The 17,515-nt window shown below is 52.0% G+C and overlaps 1 protein-coding gene across 1 annotated transcript in view; it reads right to left on the bottom strand.

Annotated features, from left to right (window-relative positions):
- Positions 1-17,515, bottom strand: part of LOC126498958 (cadherin-23-like) — a 255,620-nt gene that overhangs the window by 52,844 nt on the left and 185,261 nt on the right. Inside the window, exons 12-13 of the mRNA XM_050137954.1 lie at positions 6,765-6,914; positions 6,200-6,358 (exon numbers count right to left, since the gene is read on the bottom strand). Coding sequence (XP_049993911.1) covers positions 6,200-6,358; positions 6,765-6,914 — 309 coding nt within the window. The remainder of the gene's footprint in view (positions 1-6,199; positions 6,359-6,764; positions 6,915-17,515) is intronic.

Here is a 17,515-nt window from a genome sequence, read left to right as displayed (position 1 = left end):
ACCGGCTGGCAGATGCAGAAGTGGGTGAAAGCTGTGGAGAGCCCCTGAGTTTCTTTAAGTGGGGAATCAGACAACTCCTGCAGCCAGGGCAAGCTCCCGTGATGAGCAGAGCCCACGCAACAGGAGCCAAAGGGCCCTGCTCAAACAGCAGGAAGAATGTTAGGTTAAGGCAGCACAGGGACCTTTGAAGTTCAGGTTCCCGAGCAACTGCACAGGCTCTACACCCTGCAGCCCCTACTCTGCCTCTTCCAGGGGTCTTGTTCTGTCCCATTGGCTGACTCAGCTATCCTCCTCTATGTTTGGTGACTTTGAGGCTGGATCCTGCAGTTGACATAGGCAGGAGCTCAGTCCCTGTGCTAAGGGAGGAGAGCTGGAGCCCAGGAAGTCAGAGTGGGAGGTGGGGCAAGTGGAGGTCCAGAGACTGCTGCTGGGGCACATGAGGTTGACAATCACAGCTGTCACTCACCCAGGGCCTTTAAGGTACTCTGTGTTCAAGCTGACCAATCTCTTATTTAAAAATTACTTCTTTCTATGTGTAGGAGGGGTGTTTTTCCTGTATGTATGTTTATGCCTTGCATGCATGTCTAATGTCCATGGAGGCCACAAGAGGGCATCAGATCCCCTGGAACTGGAGGTACAGACAGTTGTGAGCTGCCATATGGGTACTGGGAGTCGAACCCAGGTCCTCTGGAAGAGCAGGCAGTGCTCTTAACCACTGAGCCATCTCTCCAGCTCTGTCCTATTAGTCCATCACTTCCACAGCACATTCTGGAATCTAGAGGACCAGGGCACGGCTAGGTACCTGCATGGGGTCAAGTTCAGCCATCAGCAAAGTGAGAACAGGAACCTAGATCTCTGGTTTCAGAGCCTTGTTCTTGGCCAGCATCCTCCTGCAGCAGCTGAGATAGTAGGAGGTCCTCACTGAGGCTGTGGAGCAATGTGCCCTCCTCCTGGGATAGAGGGATGGGAAGGACCTGGGATAGTTTTAGGGAGCACCCTCTGAGGCAGAAGCAAGGGGTGGCTTTCTCAGATCCCTTGTCTGGGTTCTTAAGTCCACTTGCTTGGGTTTAACGGGGGCGGCTGAGGTAGGAGCAGGCAGCCCCAGAACCTGCAGGCTAAGGTGCCTGGCAGTCACAGAGCTGGGAGCCAGGCCTTTCTGCTGATAGGAGAGGCCCATTGTATCAGAGCTTGACTCAATGGAACTGAAGTTGGTTCCACGAAGGCCAGCCTGGGGCAATGACATCACTTCCCCTTTCCCTTGGGCATCAGTGGTTTCTGTTAGCTGCAGGGAAGAGGCAGAGAAGAGACAAAGAGGATAGGGGCTCTGTGTTGACTGGCGGGATGGAAAGGCCAGCTTGACGGGGGAGAATCTGGTTAGTTCTGGCCTTAGGATGTCTAGAACATGGGTCTTTCCCCAAAGCTTCCAGATAGAGGCTGGAGAGAGGAACAGGGTAGGTGAGAGGGTCCAGAGCAGATGGTGGGGTTGGCTTTGGAAGGATGAGAGACACCATGTTGCTAGGAATGAGCGAAATGGAAGAAAATCCTCCTCGTATGTCACTGGGGCCCAGAGGCTCAGAGACTGTCCAGGTTCTCCATCGCTGGGGCAGTATCAGGACTCCAAAAGAGGCACCTGTTGGGGCTGTCAAGACCACTGGGAACACTGGGATGACAGGAGGGCTCTCCTGAATGAGCTGAGGGTTCACATGGACTTCTTCATTTATCCTCACAGCCACTCTCCCCAGCAGGATGGTAGCAAAGCATCCCCAGGACACAGAGAAGTTTCCTTCCTCAGAGAAGGAAACTGAGGTCTCATGGCTTACGACTACCAAGCTCACCATGGTAGATATTGGTTTGCCCTCAGCTCTCAGGGTGGCAGACAGGCCAACCATAATATAAGACACTATTTGTACAACCTGTATCAGTCATACCCATTTCACCACCCAGGCTCCCTGGCAGCCAAGGAGGCACCACTTTCTCACTGTGTAGGAAATGCAGCCAAGCCCCAGAGAAAGATGGCTTGCCCCAGGAAAACAGGATTCTAGGTGCTCCTGGGTGACTTACAACCCAGACAGAGACCATAGAGGCCTCATCTGAGTATATGGAAGATGGAGTGGGATGGGAGCCTGCCTTTGCTTCCTTGAGGCCAGTCTGCCTGTAGCTGGGAGGTGGTACTCTACCCTGGACAGGACAATAGTGACCTTCCCAGTCAGGGCCTTCGTGTGCTCGCTGCTGGCCTTCACTTTGTCTGCTCCGTCTCCTGCTGCCTCCAACCCATACGGTAGTCAGAGGAACCTGCACTGTCCCAGGGGTGGCTTGCCTCCCAGACACCGTTCATCCTCAGCTCACGTCCCCTACCCCACTGGGGAGCACGACATACAGACAGTTAAAAGTCTTGACTCCGAGCTGCTACAACTAGGCTGGGACTTGGCATTGTTTCCCAAATGCCTCCCACAAAACAGGCGAGGGCCTGGAAGTGGCTTGCTATGAAGTGGCCACACTACCTGAACATCAGTCCAATGGGCATATTGGAGTGGATGTCAGTTTGCAATGAAGAGAGACATTTGAGGGCTCTGGCCTCAAGGAAGCGGAACCTCAGCTTTCTGCATACCACACCCCTCCCCATACGCCAGTGACAGGCCCTTTACACATGCTCTTTCCACTCTCTTGGATGTCCTCCCCTCCCCCTGTTCATCTGCCTATAGTGCCTCTTTCTTGCAGATGTATTTCTTGACCCTCATCTGGGTCAGGTAGCCTGTAGCCATTTCTAATGGCGATCTGGCCTTCATCACAGAGAGCAATATGGGATATAAAGACTCGTTTCTCAGTGCCAGGTTCTTCCAGGGCAGTGTGAGCTCTCTGAGGACAACCCCCCCCTTCCCCCCCCCCCCGTCCTCAGGGGCATATACCAAGCAGTCAACAAAGATCTGCGGGACGAATGAGTGGTTCCATTCACCTTGAACGTCTCTTATCATCCCATGGCACCTCCAAATCCTACCAGGCCCTTCAGACATCCTGCCACACTCTATCCCAGGACTCTTTTCTGATGCAGACATTTCTGACCACACTGAGATTCCTGTTTCCCTGGGCACAGTCCCACGCCTCCCCGGCTCTCTCTGCTGTAGCCCCAGTGGTAGAAATTCTCCCGATGGCACCTGAGGTTTTTGAGGGTCCATGTGGGGTGACCCAGCAGCCTGTTCTCTGGGATCTGCAGAGTCCTCTCTGGCTCCTCTCTGTCCTCAGCCCTGGATGCTGCTGAAGGGATTCAGTGGTCCAGCACAGTCCCTCTGTGGCTAGCCTTTACTCAATATCTGAAGTTGCCTAGGAGTTTTGGGGCCCTGAACAAGCCACTTAACCCCTATCCCCCAGCCCCACTTCCCCATCTGGAGAATGGCAATTACCGGAGATACCTAACAGGTAGGAAACGATGGCCACATGATACGTGGGTTACAGTGGGACAGTAAGAGACAATAAGGATATAGGTCTTGGTCCTCAAGGCCATCCTAGCCACCCCCATTACTCCCTGTCGCCAGCACAAGTGCTCTGGCTGCAACCCCAGCCATACTCAACCCATTTTTTTCTCCACAGGTGATGTGCTGAACAGGGAAGCGCTCTTGAGGGATAGCCCAAGCAAGCAACCAGAGCTGGGATCAAGGTCATAGTTTGACCTCTAGGTCCTTACCACCCCAACTCCCTGCCGTGGAAATTACTGGGCTCTGTAAACTTCTAAACCTGTGCTATAAATCCCAGCCAGCAGGGACACGAGAGGTCGGGCTCCACTGGTCCATCTGTAATGCCCAGGCTGGTCACGACAGCCAGCTTCCCCTGGCCACTGTCTTGCAATCACTCCCCCAACCACCAAAACAGAGCTGTGGCCAGGTGGGGGGCTGGGCGAGCCCCTTGCCGCAGGCTCCACTCAGCCTGTGGTGCAAATTAAAACATCTTCCTTTCTCTTTATAATTTTTTTTCCTGACACAACTGCCCATGAAACATTTTAATAACACTGTGGAAAAGGTCAGAGAGAAGGAATTTCACAGTCTCTGAGCAGGCAGCTGTAACTGTGGCCCCTTCTGAGGCAGACAGGAGAAAGACAAGACCTGGATCTAAAAGGAAGAGCGATCACAATGGCCAGATGGCTAGAGTCTGAGGGGTGGAGATGGGAGGCCAGAGAGGGCACAGTGTGGGATATATATGGTCAGGAAACCTGCTGCCTGCCGGGAGCTAGGAAGCACCTTGGAGTGAGCGGCCCTCCAGCAGGCAGGAAGGAGAATGAGCAGAACTAGAGATGGGGATAGAAAGGTCTATGGCAGGGTCAGGCCTACTAATGCTCTGGATATATCTATCCAACTTGAGGGGCTCAACTCATGTTCACCCGAGGCTGGCCATGCTCCTCAGCTCGCGCCTCAATCTCAGTCCTGCTCCACAGGTGTTCCAACCCTCCCACCAGCTACAGTAGCGGTTCTCAACCTGTGGGTCTAATGACCCTTTCGTAGGGGCTGCATATCAGATATCCTCGGATCAGATATTTACATTATGTTTCACAACAACAGCAAAGTTACAGTTATGAAGTAGCAATGAGATAGTTTTTTTTTTAAAGCAAAGGTATGTTTAGTTTGCACGTAAAATAATTCTTGTAGTGATCAAACTATGGTGGGGGGGTCACTACAACAGAAAGAACTGTATTAAAAGGTGACAGCATTAGGAAGGTTAAGAAGCAATGATCTACAGGAATGTCAAACGCAAACAGAATTCTCCCAGCAAGGACTCCAGGAATGAGTGCCCTGATAGCACCAGGCCTGGACTACACGCTAGAACTCTTTGTCACATGGTCCTTGACCTGTATGGATATGATCACTGTTACCTGCCTGGTTCCTGTATCTTAGATTGTTTGGCACCCTTCCCCCGACAGTCCATGGTATGTGAGAGACACACATTCCCTTTGGATCCTGGAGCCTTTCATACATCTTGTTGGGTAGGACCTCGGAGGCGAAGAGAGAGTCCAGGAGCCCAAGGCAGTGAGTGATATATTGCTGAGGTACTGCGGTGAAGGCTGGGGGATTCCAGGGCTGGGAAGCAGTGGATTCAGAGAACAGCCATAGCGGGCTCATGGTTTCCATCTGACGGCCTGACTAGCTAAACATCTGTTTGAAATATTAATAACTGTCAGATGGAAAGGCCTGGGGGCCTAGAGTTTCTCCAGACCATCTGTCTACAGAGTAAACACACTTCAGGGTGGGGGCCTGCTACGGCAGGCGACATCCGCTTGGAACAAGACGTGGCAGCAAGGCCCCTGTGGGCTTCTCATGTGCAAGCGTGGGGATGTGGTAACAACATTTATTGAGTACCTACGATGGGTCAGACTCTGAGCTTATAGAGTAACATCTACCATATTGATCTGCACAGTAACCAATTCAAATGTATGATAGATGCCCCTTTTGCATTGCCAGGTCATATGATCTGAACAGAACCAATCCCTATGCCCTGGCTCCACTAAGGGAAGCGTAACCCATAGCTGGCATGGGTAGTACCAGGATGACACCTCTACTGAGAACAGTTCTGGGGTAGTGGTTGAAGCTACTGAAAAAAATTATTTCCCCCCCACTAGCATTAATAAACTAGTAAGAAATATGGAGGAGCTTTGCTTCTCAGCCACTGCAAAAAAGCTGAGCTGTTGCTAATGACAGATTATTGTTTAGATGAACACCTGGATATGGCCACTCCTGGACTCACTTCTTCCTTTAAGTTACACAACCTAATGCTTTCTTGGCTGAACTGTATGAGAGCTTCTGCCTCTGGCAGTCAAGAGCCTTGAACGGCACAGACACAGTAACTGCAGGTGGGGATGAGCGCTTGGCAAAGGCCAAAGGCAGCTGAGCATCAACGAACCTGCTGGACTCAGATAGAAAGGGTCACTGTCCTCAAAGATGGCCAGCACACAGTCCACTGGTTAGATGGGATTTCTAGGGCTCCTGGATCATCTGGCAAGCATGACTTTCAAGGAAAAGAAAAAAAAAAACCCGAAATATCTTTTCCTGTCTTATCGCCCCATAGTCTGATCTATTTTCCCTGTTTCAAGGGGAGTCCGGACACTGTCATTCACCAACCAACAGTCTCCAGGCACTTGGTGGCACCTGAAACCCAGATGCTCAGTGTCCCTGGGAACATCCAAGAGTTTATGGCTACTGTGGACGCAGAGACTTACCAGGACTGTCAGCACAGAGGTCCCCACAGTGATGTTCTCGTACAGGCTGACATTGTAGAGAGGCTGGCTGAAGATGGGCCGGTTGTCATTTTCATTGATGAGGGTAATCTTCACCTTGGCATAGCCCACGTGGTCAGGTACACTCTCATTGGCAAAGAGCTAGGGGGGCAGAGTAGGGTGACGTGAGCATCTCTGGAGTCTTTGTTGTCTCCCATAAAACTGTTCTATGTTTAGGCTGGGTCTAACCCTGAGTATCTGCTAGAGCCAAGGCCCATGCTAGCTGTGCTCAATGAATCCTTCTGCAGGGCCTTCTTCAGGGGGAGGGAGGGGTGCTGGGTACTGGGCTGGGCAGCGTGGGTCACAGGGACACCAGAGGTGGGTCTGGTGAATTAGCCCCATATTCCCTGGGGATTTAGCCCCTGCCATCTCTGTTGCTTCTCCGGGACAGAACCCTAGGGAGATGAGGAGAGCTGGGAGGTAGGAGTTAAGGGGATCCTACTCCACCCTCCCCAGCCTCCCCTTCGACCTCCCCAGGTAGCCCAAGGAGATGCTGAAGGAGGCTTACGTCAAAGTCATAGCGGTCCACAGTCTCATAGTCCAGGGGGATTGCCACTCGGATGCGAATGTCTGCTTTCCCTTGGACGGAGGTGGGGGAGATGATGAAATGGTGCGAGTTGTTGCCCACCAGGTACACCTCGAACATGCTGTTCAGACCCTGGGGGAGAGTGGAGAAGCCCATCGTAAAAGGTGTAGATGATCAGGGGATGGAGCCAGAATGGAGAAGCAGAGGGTGTTGGAGGTTGAGGCTAGTAACACTGCCTTTGTAGCGCAGCGGTGGAGGCACGGGCTAGGGAGGGTCTTCTTGCCCCATCTCTCTGAGTCCTGGACTTCCCTTGGATGATGCTGGCCAGCTCCATCTCCACCTCCAGCTCCTCACTTAAGGAGCCTCTTTGGATCTGTCATCCTGTCACATCCTAAGTGTACCTCTCCACGTCTATTCCGTTTCCCTCCTCCTGGCCATTTCTCAACTGTGGGGTGTCAAAGAGGGAGAGGAATCTGCCAACATTAAAACCCAAGGGAAGTGTTGGAAAGATGGCTCAATGCTGAGAGGGTAAAATGAGCTTGCCATCAAGCCCGAAGACATGGGTTCGATTCCCAGGACCCACAGAAGGAGAGAACTTGACAGCTTGACTCCTGCAAGTTGTCCTCTGACTTCTACACACAAGTCGTGGTCCATGCAAGCCTCCCCATTACAAACTAAATAAATAAAGTATAAAATTAAAAAAAAATAGAAGACCCAGGAGGAGATGAAATAAGTGGTGGAAAGTAACGAAAGACAAAAAACGAGGTGACCGGAGTGGGTTGGGACTGGAGAGGACAGGAAACGTGTTAGGAAGAACACTGGGCTGCTATATATGACATGGAAATAACCCGGGCACTGGGTGACAAAGAACACCACCGTGTGCCTCACTCCCTGGAGACCCATTGCTAGGGCTGCTGCATCAGCAGCTCCAGTTCATTGCTTTGGGCTCAGGGTGTAGCCTTTCTGTCCACCTCAGGGTTTTTACCTTGGCCACTTTTCCCTGAGGGCCTCACACATACAAGGGAAGGAGGCTATGGCTCATGGAGGGGTGTGCTCAGAACCACTTGATCTCATCTCTTCCAGCTTGGTGGGGGGAGCTGAATGAGGGTGGAGCCAGCTGACTGAGGCTGGCCTTTCCCTCTCCATGGGGTGTGCACCCCACCAGGAGTAGCTTGCTGGCCCTGGCTACAGGTGTCCAGTGATCACCAACCTGAGATGAGCTTCTGGCTCTTACGTAGCCCATCCGTTTAATGTGACACCTAAGTGGACAGTGCCCCTTGTGGTTGAACACAGGGCTGCAATGTAATCGTGGCTTCCCAGGGGACCTGGGAGTTGGGGGGACTCCCTTCTGCAAGCTCTTCAAGGTTAAGAGGGGATAACCAGGCATCTCTGGCACCAGAAACCTATCCATCCTGAGCTGACCTGGTCCCCGCTGCCAGGGCAGGAATTCTGAGGAACTGTAGAAGTCAGAGGCCAGGCACCTGTACCCCCTGGAGTTTTCCACCTCCCCACCAGGAGGTGGGAATCTCACTGGACTAGCCAGGTGAGGTACTATCAGTCCTCAGAGCCAGGGGCAACTGTGCCTGTCCCTGGGATCAGGATTATGGACAGGATACAGGGGCCACGCACCATCAGCCCCTTTCAGCCTATTCTGGGGTCAAGGCAGGTTGTAAGGGACACTCCAGAGCCTCAAGCCCAGAACAGCTTCTTAGAAACTACTGTATGGCTACTCTGAGTCTCTTGGGTTGAAGAATTTTAGGGTCTCTCTGGCAGGATCCATTCCATCAGCTGGAGGGGACCAATTAAATGCCTGAAAGGACACTAATAGCCAAAGGCAATGGAGTGTGACAGTTCTAAACAGGTGACAAGGATGCTCTCTCCCCCTGAACCCTGGACTCTTGGCCACAGTATTCACAGACCTGAGAAGGTGGCCTGCTGGGGCAGAGGGAGGTTCTTTGTGATGCCCTCCCTCCCCTAGGCATCCCTGCCCTTCAAGGCTCACTTACCAAGTTCTGTCAGTGGGAAAGGTCAAAGAGGCGGGAGACAAGGAGGAGCCACAGGTGGGAAAGAAGGAAACAGAAAAAAACAGTGAATCACTGGTCAGGGTGAAGGAGAGCCCCCCCCCCCCAAAGGGAACCCGGGATCCGAGCCTGTGATTCAGGTCTAGAAGCAGGAGAATTCAGAATCCACAGCTGAGGCAGGGGTGCTGGAGGAGAGAGGAAAGAGGGTGGAGCACTCGCCTGGGGCGAGGCAGGGGAGGGGAGGTCACAGGAGGCCATGTTCCTCTCCTGCGCTCCTCCAGTCCAGGTGAACTGTGAGGTGAGGTACCATGGCCCCACATTCTGCTTCCAGAAGCCTGGAGAGAAACACCGCCGAAGTCAGCCCTCACCTCTGCCATCTTTGTATTTTCCTAACATTCAGGAGGGAGAGGAGGAAGCCAGAAACTTGGGAAATGGTCCTCATTGTTTCATGTCACTCCCAGAGATAGCCCCTCACCCTGTTCTCAGGTCCCTGTCCCAGGAGGCCCATGCTGTAAGATAGATCTCCTTGTGCGCAGACACCGCTGCCTCCCGTTTGACACATACAGAAGCACGTTCTTCCTCCCTTTTATAGCTCTGCCTTGGTGATGGCCCCTAACCATATTCGGGAGCCCCTGCTGGCTGGGGTGGCAGCAGGCAGCTTTGAAGGCCTCCTGCCAGGCGAGGCTCTCAGCACTTGGGAAGTGCAAAGAGCTGCTTTGCCTCACCACCCATGCATTTGTCTGTGTGTGGGTGTTTGCTAGTGTAGGGTGTGTGTGTGTGTGTGTGCAGTTGAGCCTCTTCACGTGAGTGTAGAGGCCAGAGGTCAACCACAAGTGTCTTTCCTCCATTGCTCTCCAACTTGAGTTTTCAAGGCAGGTCCATTCATTGACCCTGAAACATATCAACTGGACTTGGCTGGCTGGCTGGCTGGCTGGCTTCAGGAATCCAGCTAGCTCCTCTCTCTCTCCTACCCCTATGCTGGGGTGACAGGTGCATGCCACTATGCCTAGCTTTCTTTGCATGTGGGTTCTTAGGATTGGAACTCAGGTCTTCGTGTTTGCCCAGCAGGCATCTTACTGATAGAACTATTGCCCAGTCCTTCCTCAGTTCTCTTGAAGGCTGCAGAGTGTCCCCCATTGCATGGGCAGTCTCCTCTGTGGCCACTTGTGAATGCTGGGAGCTTCTGACATATAGTATGTATAAGAATGTCACAGCCTTAGCGGCTCCCCCTTACATTCTTTTCCCAAGGCCAGTGGGGCATGGTGATAGTGAAGACCTTTCAGGGGACATTTGGTTCAGAGAGGTTAGGTGGTTGCAAGGTGTGGGGTGGGGTGGGGTGGGGTAGGGTGGGGAGGGAGGGTCATGGTGGTGCTAAGAGACCAGGCCCAGGTTCTCAGGCTATGGAGCGGGATTCTGATGCAGGGTTTCCCCCACTGCAATACTGATGTTCAGTAAGGAGCATGTTGGCCCTGTGGCCAGCAGTATCATTACCGGGAGTGACAGATGTCCTGCTGCTATGACAGAAACAACTTAAGGGAGGCCCCAACATGTATGAAACATGCTTGTGTGACATCAGCATCTGTCCAGCCCCTCTACCAGGGCCATAGAGGACAGCTATTCGAGATACATGGTCATCAAGGAAGCTTTCGAATTCCTAGATCCCACCTCGGTGTATGCTAAGCTGGTGTATGGGGGAGCACAGCTGTCCCCTTTCCCATGCCACAAGTGGCAAAGACAGGGCGGGGTCCTCCCTAGCGAGCTGGGCCTCCTCTTCACACTTGCCTCTCTCTGGGGCTGCCATCCTGCTGCTCCAGGTGGCAGGAGGCATTTCCAGAGCTGTTAAGGGATGGTTTTGTTGGAAAGAGAGATAAAAAGGACATCAAAGGGGAGCCCAGTAGGTGTGGAGAGGAGCCTGGGGGGCGGGGGATTAAATTCTACTCCAGCTGTGGGAGGTGATCTGAAGGCTGATTGGTGGGGCTGCACTGGTCCCTAAGGTGAGCTGCAGCCGGCTCCCAAGGCCAGGGAGCCAGTGACTGCTGGCTGGAGACCTCTCCAAGGCTCGGGTTTTATGTATCTTCTTCAGGAGGGGCTGCACACTGAATCATTCCTAGTCCCCTGCTGGCTTTCCCCAATTGCTCTTGTTGACTGGAGCCTTCCTGCCCCCCTGCAGAGGACAGTCCCTTATCTGCTGGCTGCCAGAAGAGGAGGCCCGGACAGTTCCCCTAACCTCACCCCCACCTACAACTTCTGGAAGGGGAGGGTGGCAAGGAGTGGTCAGAGAAGGCCCTGCCCTTGCTCCTTGCTCCTGGGTCCATGAATCTGTTACCGTGGTGTCCTGGTCAAGTGCTAGTCTTAGTTTGTCATAGAGTGGGGTGTGTTATCATGCACTGGGCCCTCTGCAAATGCTGGTTCTTGACGGCTCCCACAGGAGAGGAACAGGGGACCTGCGGTGGGTGTGGCCACGCACGGAGCATCCTCTGTTGAATGCCCTCCATTCCTCTGCAGTACCCAGAGTGAGGACCATCTCAGTGCACCTCCCTACCCATGCCCGGGCCTCCTCCAGGGTCTGAGACCTGCAGAGCAGTCGCTTGGCCAAGCACACCTGTCCTGTTAAGGTGACTCAGTAGACTCTTTGCTCTCTGTTGCTTGTCGTTGGCAGTGCCAGGCCAGTGACCTGGTGGGGTGATACAGGGGGTGAGGCTCAGTCTCTCTGGAATCTTGGTTTCTCTGTTACAGGAAATGGCTTTCCCTTTATCGACCACAACAGAAACCTCAGTCAAGACTACTATAAAGTTCCCTCTTTTTAAAAAGTAAACCTAAAAATTGGGGGATGGCTATAGCCCACTTTTACCATAAAAATCTAGATTCAATTTTGAAACTATTAAAACAACTTAAGTGCCCAAATTCAAGCTTCGGTCACACCCTCATGAATAAGCCTCCAGTCAGGGGTTTTTTTATTAAGGAGATAAAATTCAAAACCCACTTCTACCATCCCTGGCCTAAACACCGACAGTATGTCCTATTTCTGACCAAGGTGATAATAAAACTCTTAACTTTTAGGGCTCTAATCCCTAAACTTCCTTGCCAGTTTCTACCTCCTGTTCTCAACTTATCCATCTGTGGAGGGGGTACAGTGGGGCTTACCCTCTCTGACAGGTGAACTGTGTCCTCTTCTCCAAGACAAGTGACTCCTGGGAGCTCCATGGGCTGGTAAGAGTCATTTAGTTTGTACTGAGACTAAGGATAAGGAATTAGGGTACAGGCAGGGTCCCCAGAGTCATTACCATGCTCTTCAGAATGCTGTCCAGAACTCAGACCTGGCACAGAAGAGTCCTGCGACCACAAATCCAGTGGGAAACACTAAAGCTTAGAGATGGTTAAAACCAGAGCTGGGGAGATGGCTCAGGGAGTAAAGTGCTCGCTTTGCAAGCATGAGATCCTGAGTTCGATCCCCAGCATTCGTGAAAATACCAGGTGCAGAGTGCATCTGAAATGTTAGCAGAGACGATAGAGGGATTTCTGGGGCTTGCTGGCCAATGAACCCAGCAGAACTGTGAGCTGAAGGTCAACGAGAGAGTCTGTCTAAAAAAGCAAGGCAAAGGGACAGGTTGAACCTCTGGCTTCAACATACATGCTTCTACACATACATACACACATCACAAACAAAGCTAAAACACCCTGAGGAGTCGGACCTGAGCCCAGGCTCAAACACCGCCTGGTTCAGTTTCCTAGTTTCACACAAACATTTTTTCTCCAGTGAGACCTAATTTTCTCATCTGCAAAATGGGGGAAGTGCTATCCACTCCACAGACCACTGAGGGCACACTGTGACATCCTGGTAGTTGCCTGGACAGACATTCCTCTAAGAGAGTCATTTCTGTAGTTCCAGTAGGGATAGGGTGCGAGGGGAGGCGCGCCCTAGGAGGGCTGAGTTGAGACCTTGGCCAGGGATGGGAGGGGCGGGCAGAGGAGGACCCGCAGTGGGATGTGTGTAGGGGGTACAGGGACCATCCACTCCCTCTCAGCAAGGACTGCACGGCTCTCTACTCTTGCTCTTTGTCGAGCTCATCCGTGCTATTGAGTGGCAGAAAATCAAAGCTGACAAGATGTGTTCTTTATCGCTCCTTTGTCCATCCTTCCACTTAATTAATCCCAATCAGACATGGCGAAGCAGCCTTGGAAGGGGCCCCACTTCCCTTAGAGTCAGCCGCTTCTCCCTTGTACCGCTCTACCTAAGCACCAGTCCTTGCCCCAAGCCACTGTCTTGCACCCACTGCACCCAGGCTGCCTATTTGGGTGACAAAGTCTAGAAGACAGTAGAGGACCCCACTGTCTCTAGTTCCCCTTGGGGACCACAGAGGTAACTGTCTCCCATGGTCAGTAGTCGGGTCCCACTGCCCTTTCCTGAGTTCTAGGTCTGCCTGTTCCCCAGCAGTTCAGAGAGTCCCCTTCTCTCTGCACAGAGACAAGCTAACGCCTTGCTTCTGGCTCTCCTCTCACCCCAAGACCTGTCTTCCCAGTATGGGCCTCTGAGCAGCCAGGACTAAAGCTGGGAATGTGTCTTCTCTGGAGCCACCACCCATCGCCAGATGATGGAGAAAGATACCTTTCTTCCTGCCTCAGTTTCCCAGATTGTAATATGGTACTCTTGCCTTGGGGCTTCTTCTATACACTCATGAATTACTTAATATCCTAGAACTGAAGCATTTCCTCCCACCCTTCCTTTCTTTCTCTCTTTTTTTCTTTCTTTTCCTTCCTTCATTTTTTAAAAAATTTATTTATACAGTATTCTGTCTGCATGTATGCCTGCAGGCCACAAATGGGCACTTGATCTCATTACAGATGGTTGTGACACCATGTGGTTGCTGGGAATTCAACTCAGGACCTTTGGAAGAACATCCAGCGCTCATAACCACTGAGTCATCTCTCCAGCCCCCACCCCATCATTTTTTTCTCTCTCTGCTCCCCGCTGTGTCCCTTTGCTCATCCTTCCTTCACTTCCTGTATGAAACTGTAGACACTTAGTGTCACCTCCTCCCCAGACCATACACATGTTAAAACCCTACTCTCAAAGGAGGGCGGACCTTTGGGAGGTGATTTGTGTGTGTGTGTGGGGTGGCATCTTTCGGAATAGGATGACAACTCTTGATGGCACTTAATGAAAGGAACCCCAGAGCCATCCTTGCCCTGTCTGTCAACACAGGAACACAGGCAGAAGATGACTACCTACAAACTAGGAAGTGTCTCTTGTCACACAACCTAATCCTCCATGTCCTTAGGCTTAGACTCTCCTGCCTCTACACAGAGGCAAGGGAGCCCCTTTGTTATTCTAGTCCAGATGGACAAGACCCTCTCTTTCCTTCTCCTTTTTTTCCTCTTTCTCTTCTCCCCTGCATACACCCCCACACCCTGCACTACTCCCGCTGCCCCAGGTTATCCATCGAATTCCACACACGCCTGCACAGATGGGATCAATCCGAGGCTGCCTTGCCTTCAGCTTATCTCTGCTCCAAATGATTGATTTTCCCTCTTTAAGAGTAATTTGCTGGCGAATTCCACGTATTGGAAAGGGGGAAAAAATGTCCTGTGAAATCTAATTCAACCCGACTGGCAGCTGGCACTTTCAAGGAAGAACACTAGAGAACCGTCAGGTTCACCCCGGATGGGTGTAGCGCTGTGGAAGGTGGCAGGTGTTCTTCACCTGTGCAAGCACACCTCCTTCCGCCTGCCCCAGCGCTTCTGGGAGTCATAATGTGCTTACATGGAGGCCAGTGGAGGTGTGTTTGAATTAACAGCTTCCACTTTGTAGCCCATGGCCAAGTGCATCGTGGGAATCTCTCAAAGCCTGGCTACAGTCCTAGCCTTCAGTCTACTGCCTTGAGGCTTCCTCCCTTCCTCCCTCCCTCCCTCCCTCCCTCCCTCCCTCCCTCCCTCCCTCCCTCCCTCCCTCCCTCCCTCCCTCCCTCCCTCTCTTCCTCTTCTTATTTCTGAGCACACAGTCCATACTCTTGGGGCCCAGCACAGATAGTTGAGCTCTGCTACCTCATTCCCCTTTCCATTCTACTTTGTCTGCCTCAGTTTCCCCACTATGGCCATGAGTTGCCTGTCAGGCTGAATCAGAGATGCCTTTCTGTTGTATGAAAACTATATACTTGCTGATTTACGACAGTGATGTCATTTGGTCAAAAGCCCCCATAGGTGTTGTTGATGCTGGCTCCTCTCAGCTCATCTCTTCTGGGGGATGTTGGGAACATCTTCACTACTTCATAAATTAACATGCAGTATAATTAAGATTTTTGTCCTACAGTTCTATGGCTAACAATACATGTATAGACTCCTGTCTGACCACTAAGCTAAAACAATTTTACTCATCCCACCCGGCAAAGAAATCCTGCCTTTTCCTACTTCTTTGTAGCCCCCGCCATCAACCACTGAGCTCCTCTGCTCTTTGGGAATGCCATTATGTCATGTAGACTCATGTGACTATTACCTGGTACCCAGCTCCTCTCAGGACGATGCTCTTAAATACACCTGATTCTCCCTTATGCTACCATCTCTGTCTTGTGTGTGTGTGTGTGTGTGTGTGTGTGTGTATGTGTGTGTATGTGTGTGTACATGTGTATGTGTGTAGGACCATATAAGGTGTCCTCAGCTGTTTTTGATTTTAATTTGAAAGTGTCCTCAACACTTGAATTTTTGAGACACAAGCGCTTACTGAACCTGGAGTTTACTAATTCAGCTAGGCTGGTGAGCCAGCAAGCTCTGGAGATCTCCTTTCTCTGCTTCTCCAGTGCTGGGATTGTGTACGCGCTCCTCCTTAACAGAGGCATGCTCCTGCCTCAGAGTCGCGTCCTCAGGCTGTCTTCTGCCTAGAATATCCTTCCACTAAGTGTTTCCACTTCAGAGGTCTGTCTTTCAGTGACATCTCAGTAGCGAGGATGCTCCTAAGAGCTCCTTCCCCTAGATCATCTTCAACATCACTCACTCACTCTCATTCTTTGGAGAAAGAATTTTCCCATCCTCAGCTGGCCTTGAAGTTGCTAACTGGTAAGCTAGCAGAGGATGGCCTTGAACTTCTGACCCTCCTGCTTCCTCCTCCAAGTGCTGGGATTGCTTGCAGGTGTGTACCTGTGTACCCTCACTCCTGCCTTACGCAGCACCGGGGACTGAACCCAGGGCTTCCTACGTGCAAGGCAAGCACTCTACCCTCACACATCCTAGGTGGTCTCTCTAGCTCAATGGCATCCCAGCACTTAAATTATTATTATTTTCATTTAGAGCCAAGGTTCTGGTTGACTTAAGACTCACTACTTCCCTGCCTTGACCTCTCTGGGAGCTGAACAACAGGCACGTGCCACCTGCCTGCCTTGCTCAGCTCTTTAGTCCCCCACTTTGGGAGCTGAAGCTGTCCATGAAGAGCAGCAATGTCGGGTGTTGAGATGAGCAATGTGAATGAAGTGAGCAGGCAGAGGAGCATGGGAAAAAGGCATTATGTTCTAGTGTGAATGGGCCTCAGAGAAAGGGCGCCATGGTAGGTGTGAACCAGGCCACAGACAGTCTAAGCATGGCGGACAGGGTTTGCCAGCTGCTTCTGTTCCCACAGGAGCTTTCAGAAGACCAAGTGCTGTCTTAGGGCTGCACGCTTTCATATAAAATGAATGCCACTACTTCCCACTGAGTCCTGCTTAGATTTGGTGTGGAGGATCACGGTAAGGGTCTGCCTGGGAAACAGATAAAGGCAACAAGTCCACAGACCCAAGACGAGAGATGAGTGCCTGCTGGAGTCCAGGGAACTTGGGCGGGCAATGGCAGGGCCCAGGGACACCGACACCAGAGCTGCCAAATGGGTTTATCGCCCACCCCCACTCCCCCACCAGGCAGGGACCAGTGCCCATCACAAGCTAATTATATTCACGATGACACGACGTGAGGAGGTATCTGAGTCATACCAGGCCACCCCTCTGGTCCTCAAGGAGGCTGGAGCTCTGCCAGCTGGGAGGAATCACACGGTGGGGATGCAAGGATGCAGTCAAAGCCAGGAAAATCCCAGTAATCACAATCACAGCAAGAAGAGCCTCCACAAAGGCAACCAGGGAGAAATTAATGGGAAATGCAGACGGGGCTGTCCTGCTCCTGAGGCATCCCTTCTAGAGCGGACAGGCATTGGAGGCAACAGATATTTTCCTGGAGAGCCTCAATCTTGGGGGAGGGACCAGGACATGTAAGCAGAAGTTTTTGCCTCGGTTTCTCCCTGGACCAGAGGCCTCTTCCTGTGCCTTCTCATAGCTGGGTGAGTGACAGGGGACCCTGGAGGCGTCACTTCTCGCTTCCTTCAAGGTTTGTAGGAGTGGCCTAGGGGTCAGTGATTTCCAGCTACATCTTAGTTACTAGCCTAGCAGGGTTGAGGAGGGGGTGGGTGACTAGACAATGGATGGCCATAAACTCCCCGTGAGAACCATTGGCCACTGGCAGCCTGGCCTCAAACCCCTTTGCTTTGCTCCTATAGTTTGACTTCTAAAAAAAAAAAAAAAAAAAAAAAAGGCTTAGACAATTGAATTCAGGGTAGCTGTGGTTACTTTCCAAAGGGCCAAGGATGGGGAGGCACTATGCTTACAGGGCCTAGAGGAACAGTGGTCTGAGTGGCGGATGCTCAGCCGAATGTGTGACGGGGCCATGAGCCTTGCTTCCACCCAGGGCTGCAGAGGCACCTGG

This window comes from Alexandromys fortis, unplaced genomic scaffold (genome assembly GCF_014885135.2).
Source record: "Alexandromys fortis isolate MF-2015 unplaced genomic scaffold, M_Fortis_MF-2015_v1.1 scaffold_9, whole genome shotgun sequence".
Taxonomy (NCBI): domain Eukaryota; kingdom Metazoa; phylum Chordata; class Mammalia; order Rodentia; family Cricetidae; genus Alexandromys; species Alexandromys fortis.
This window is presented reverse-complemented; position numbering and strand designations above follow the sequence as displayed.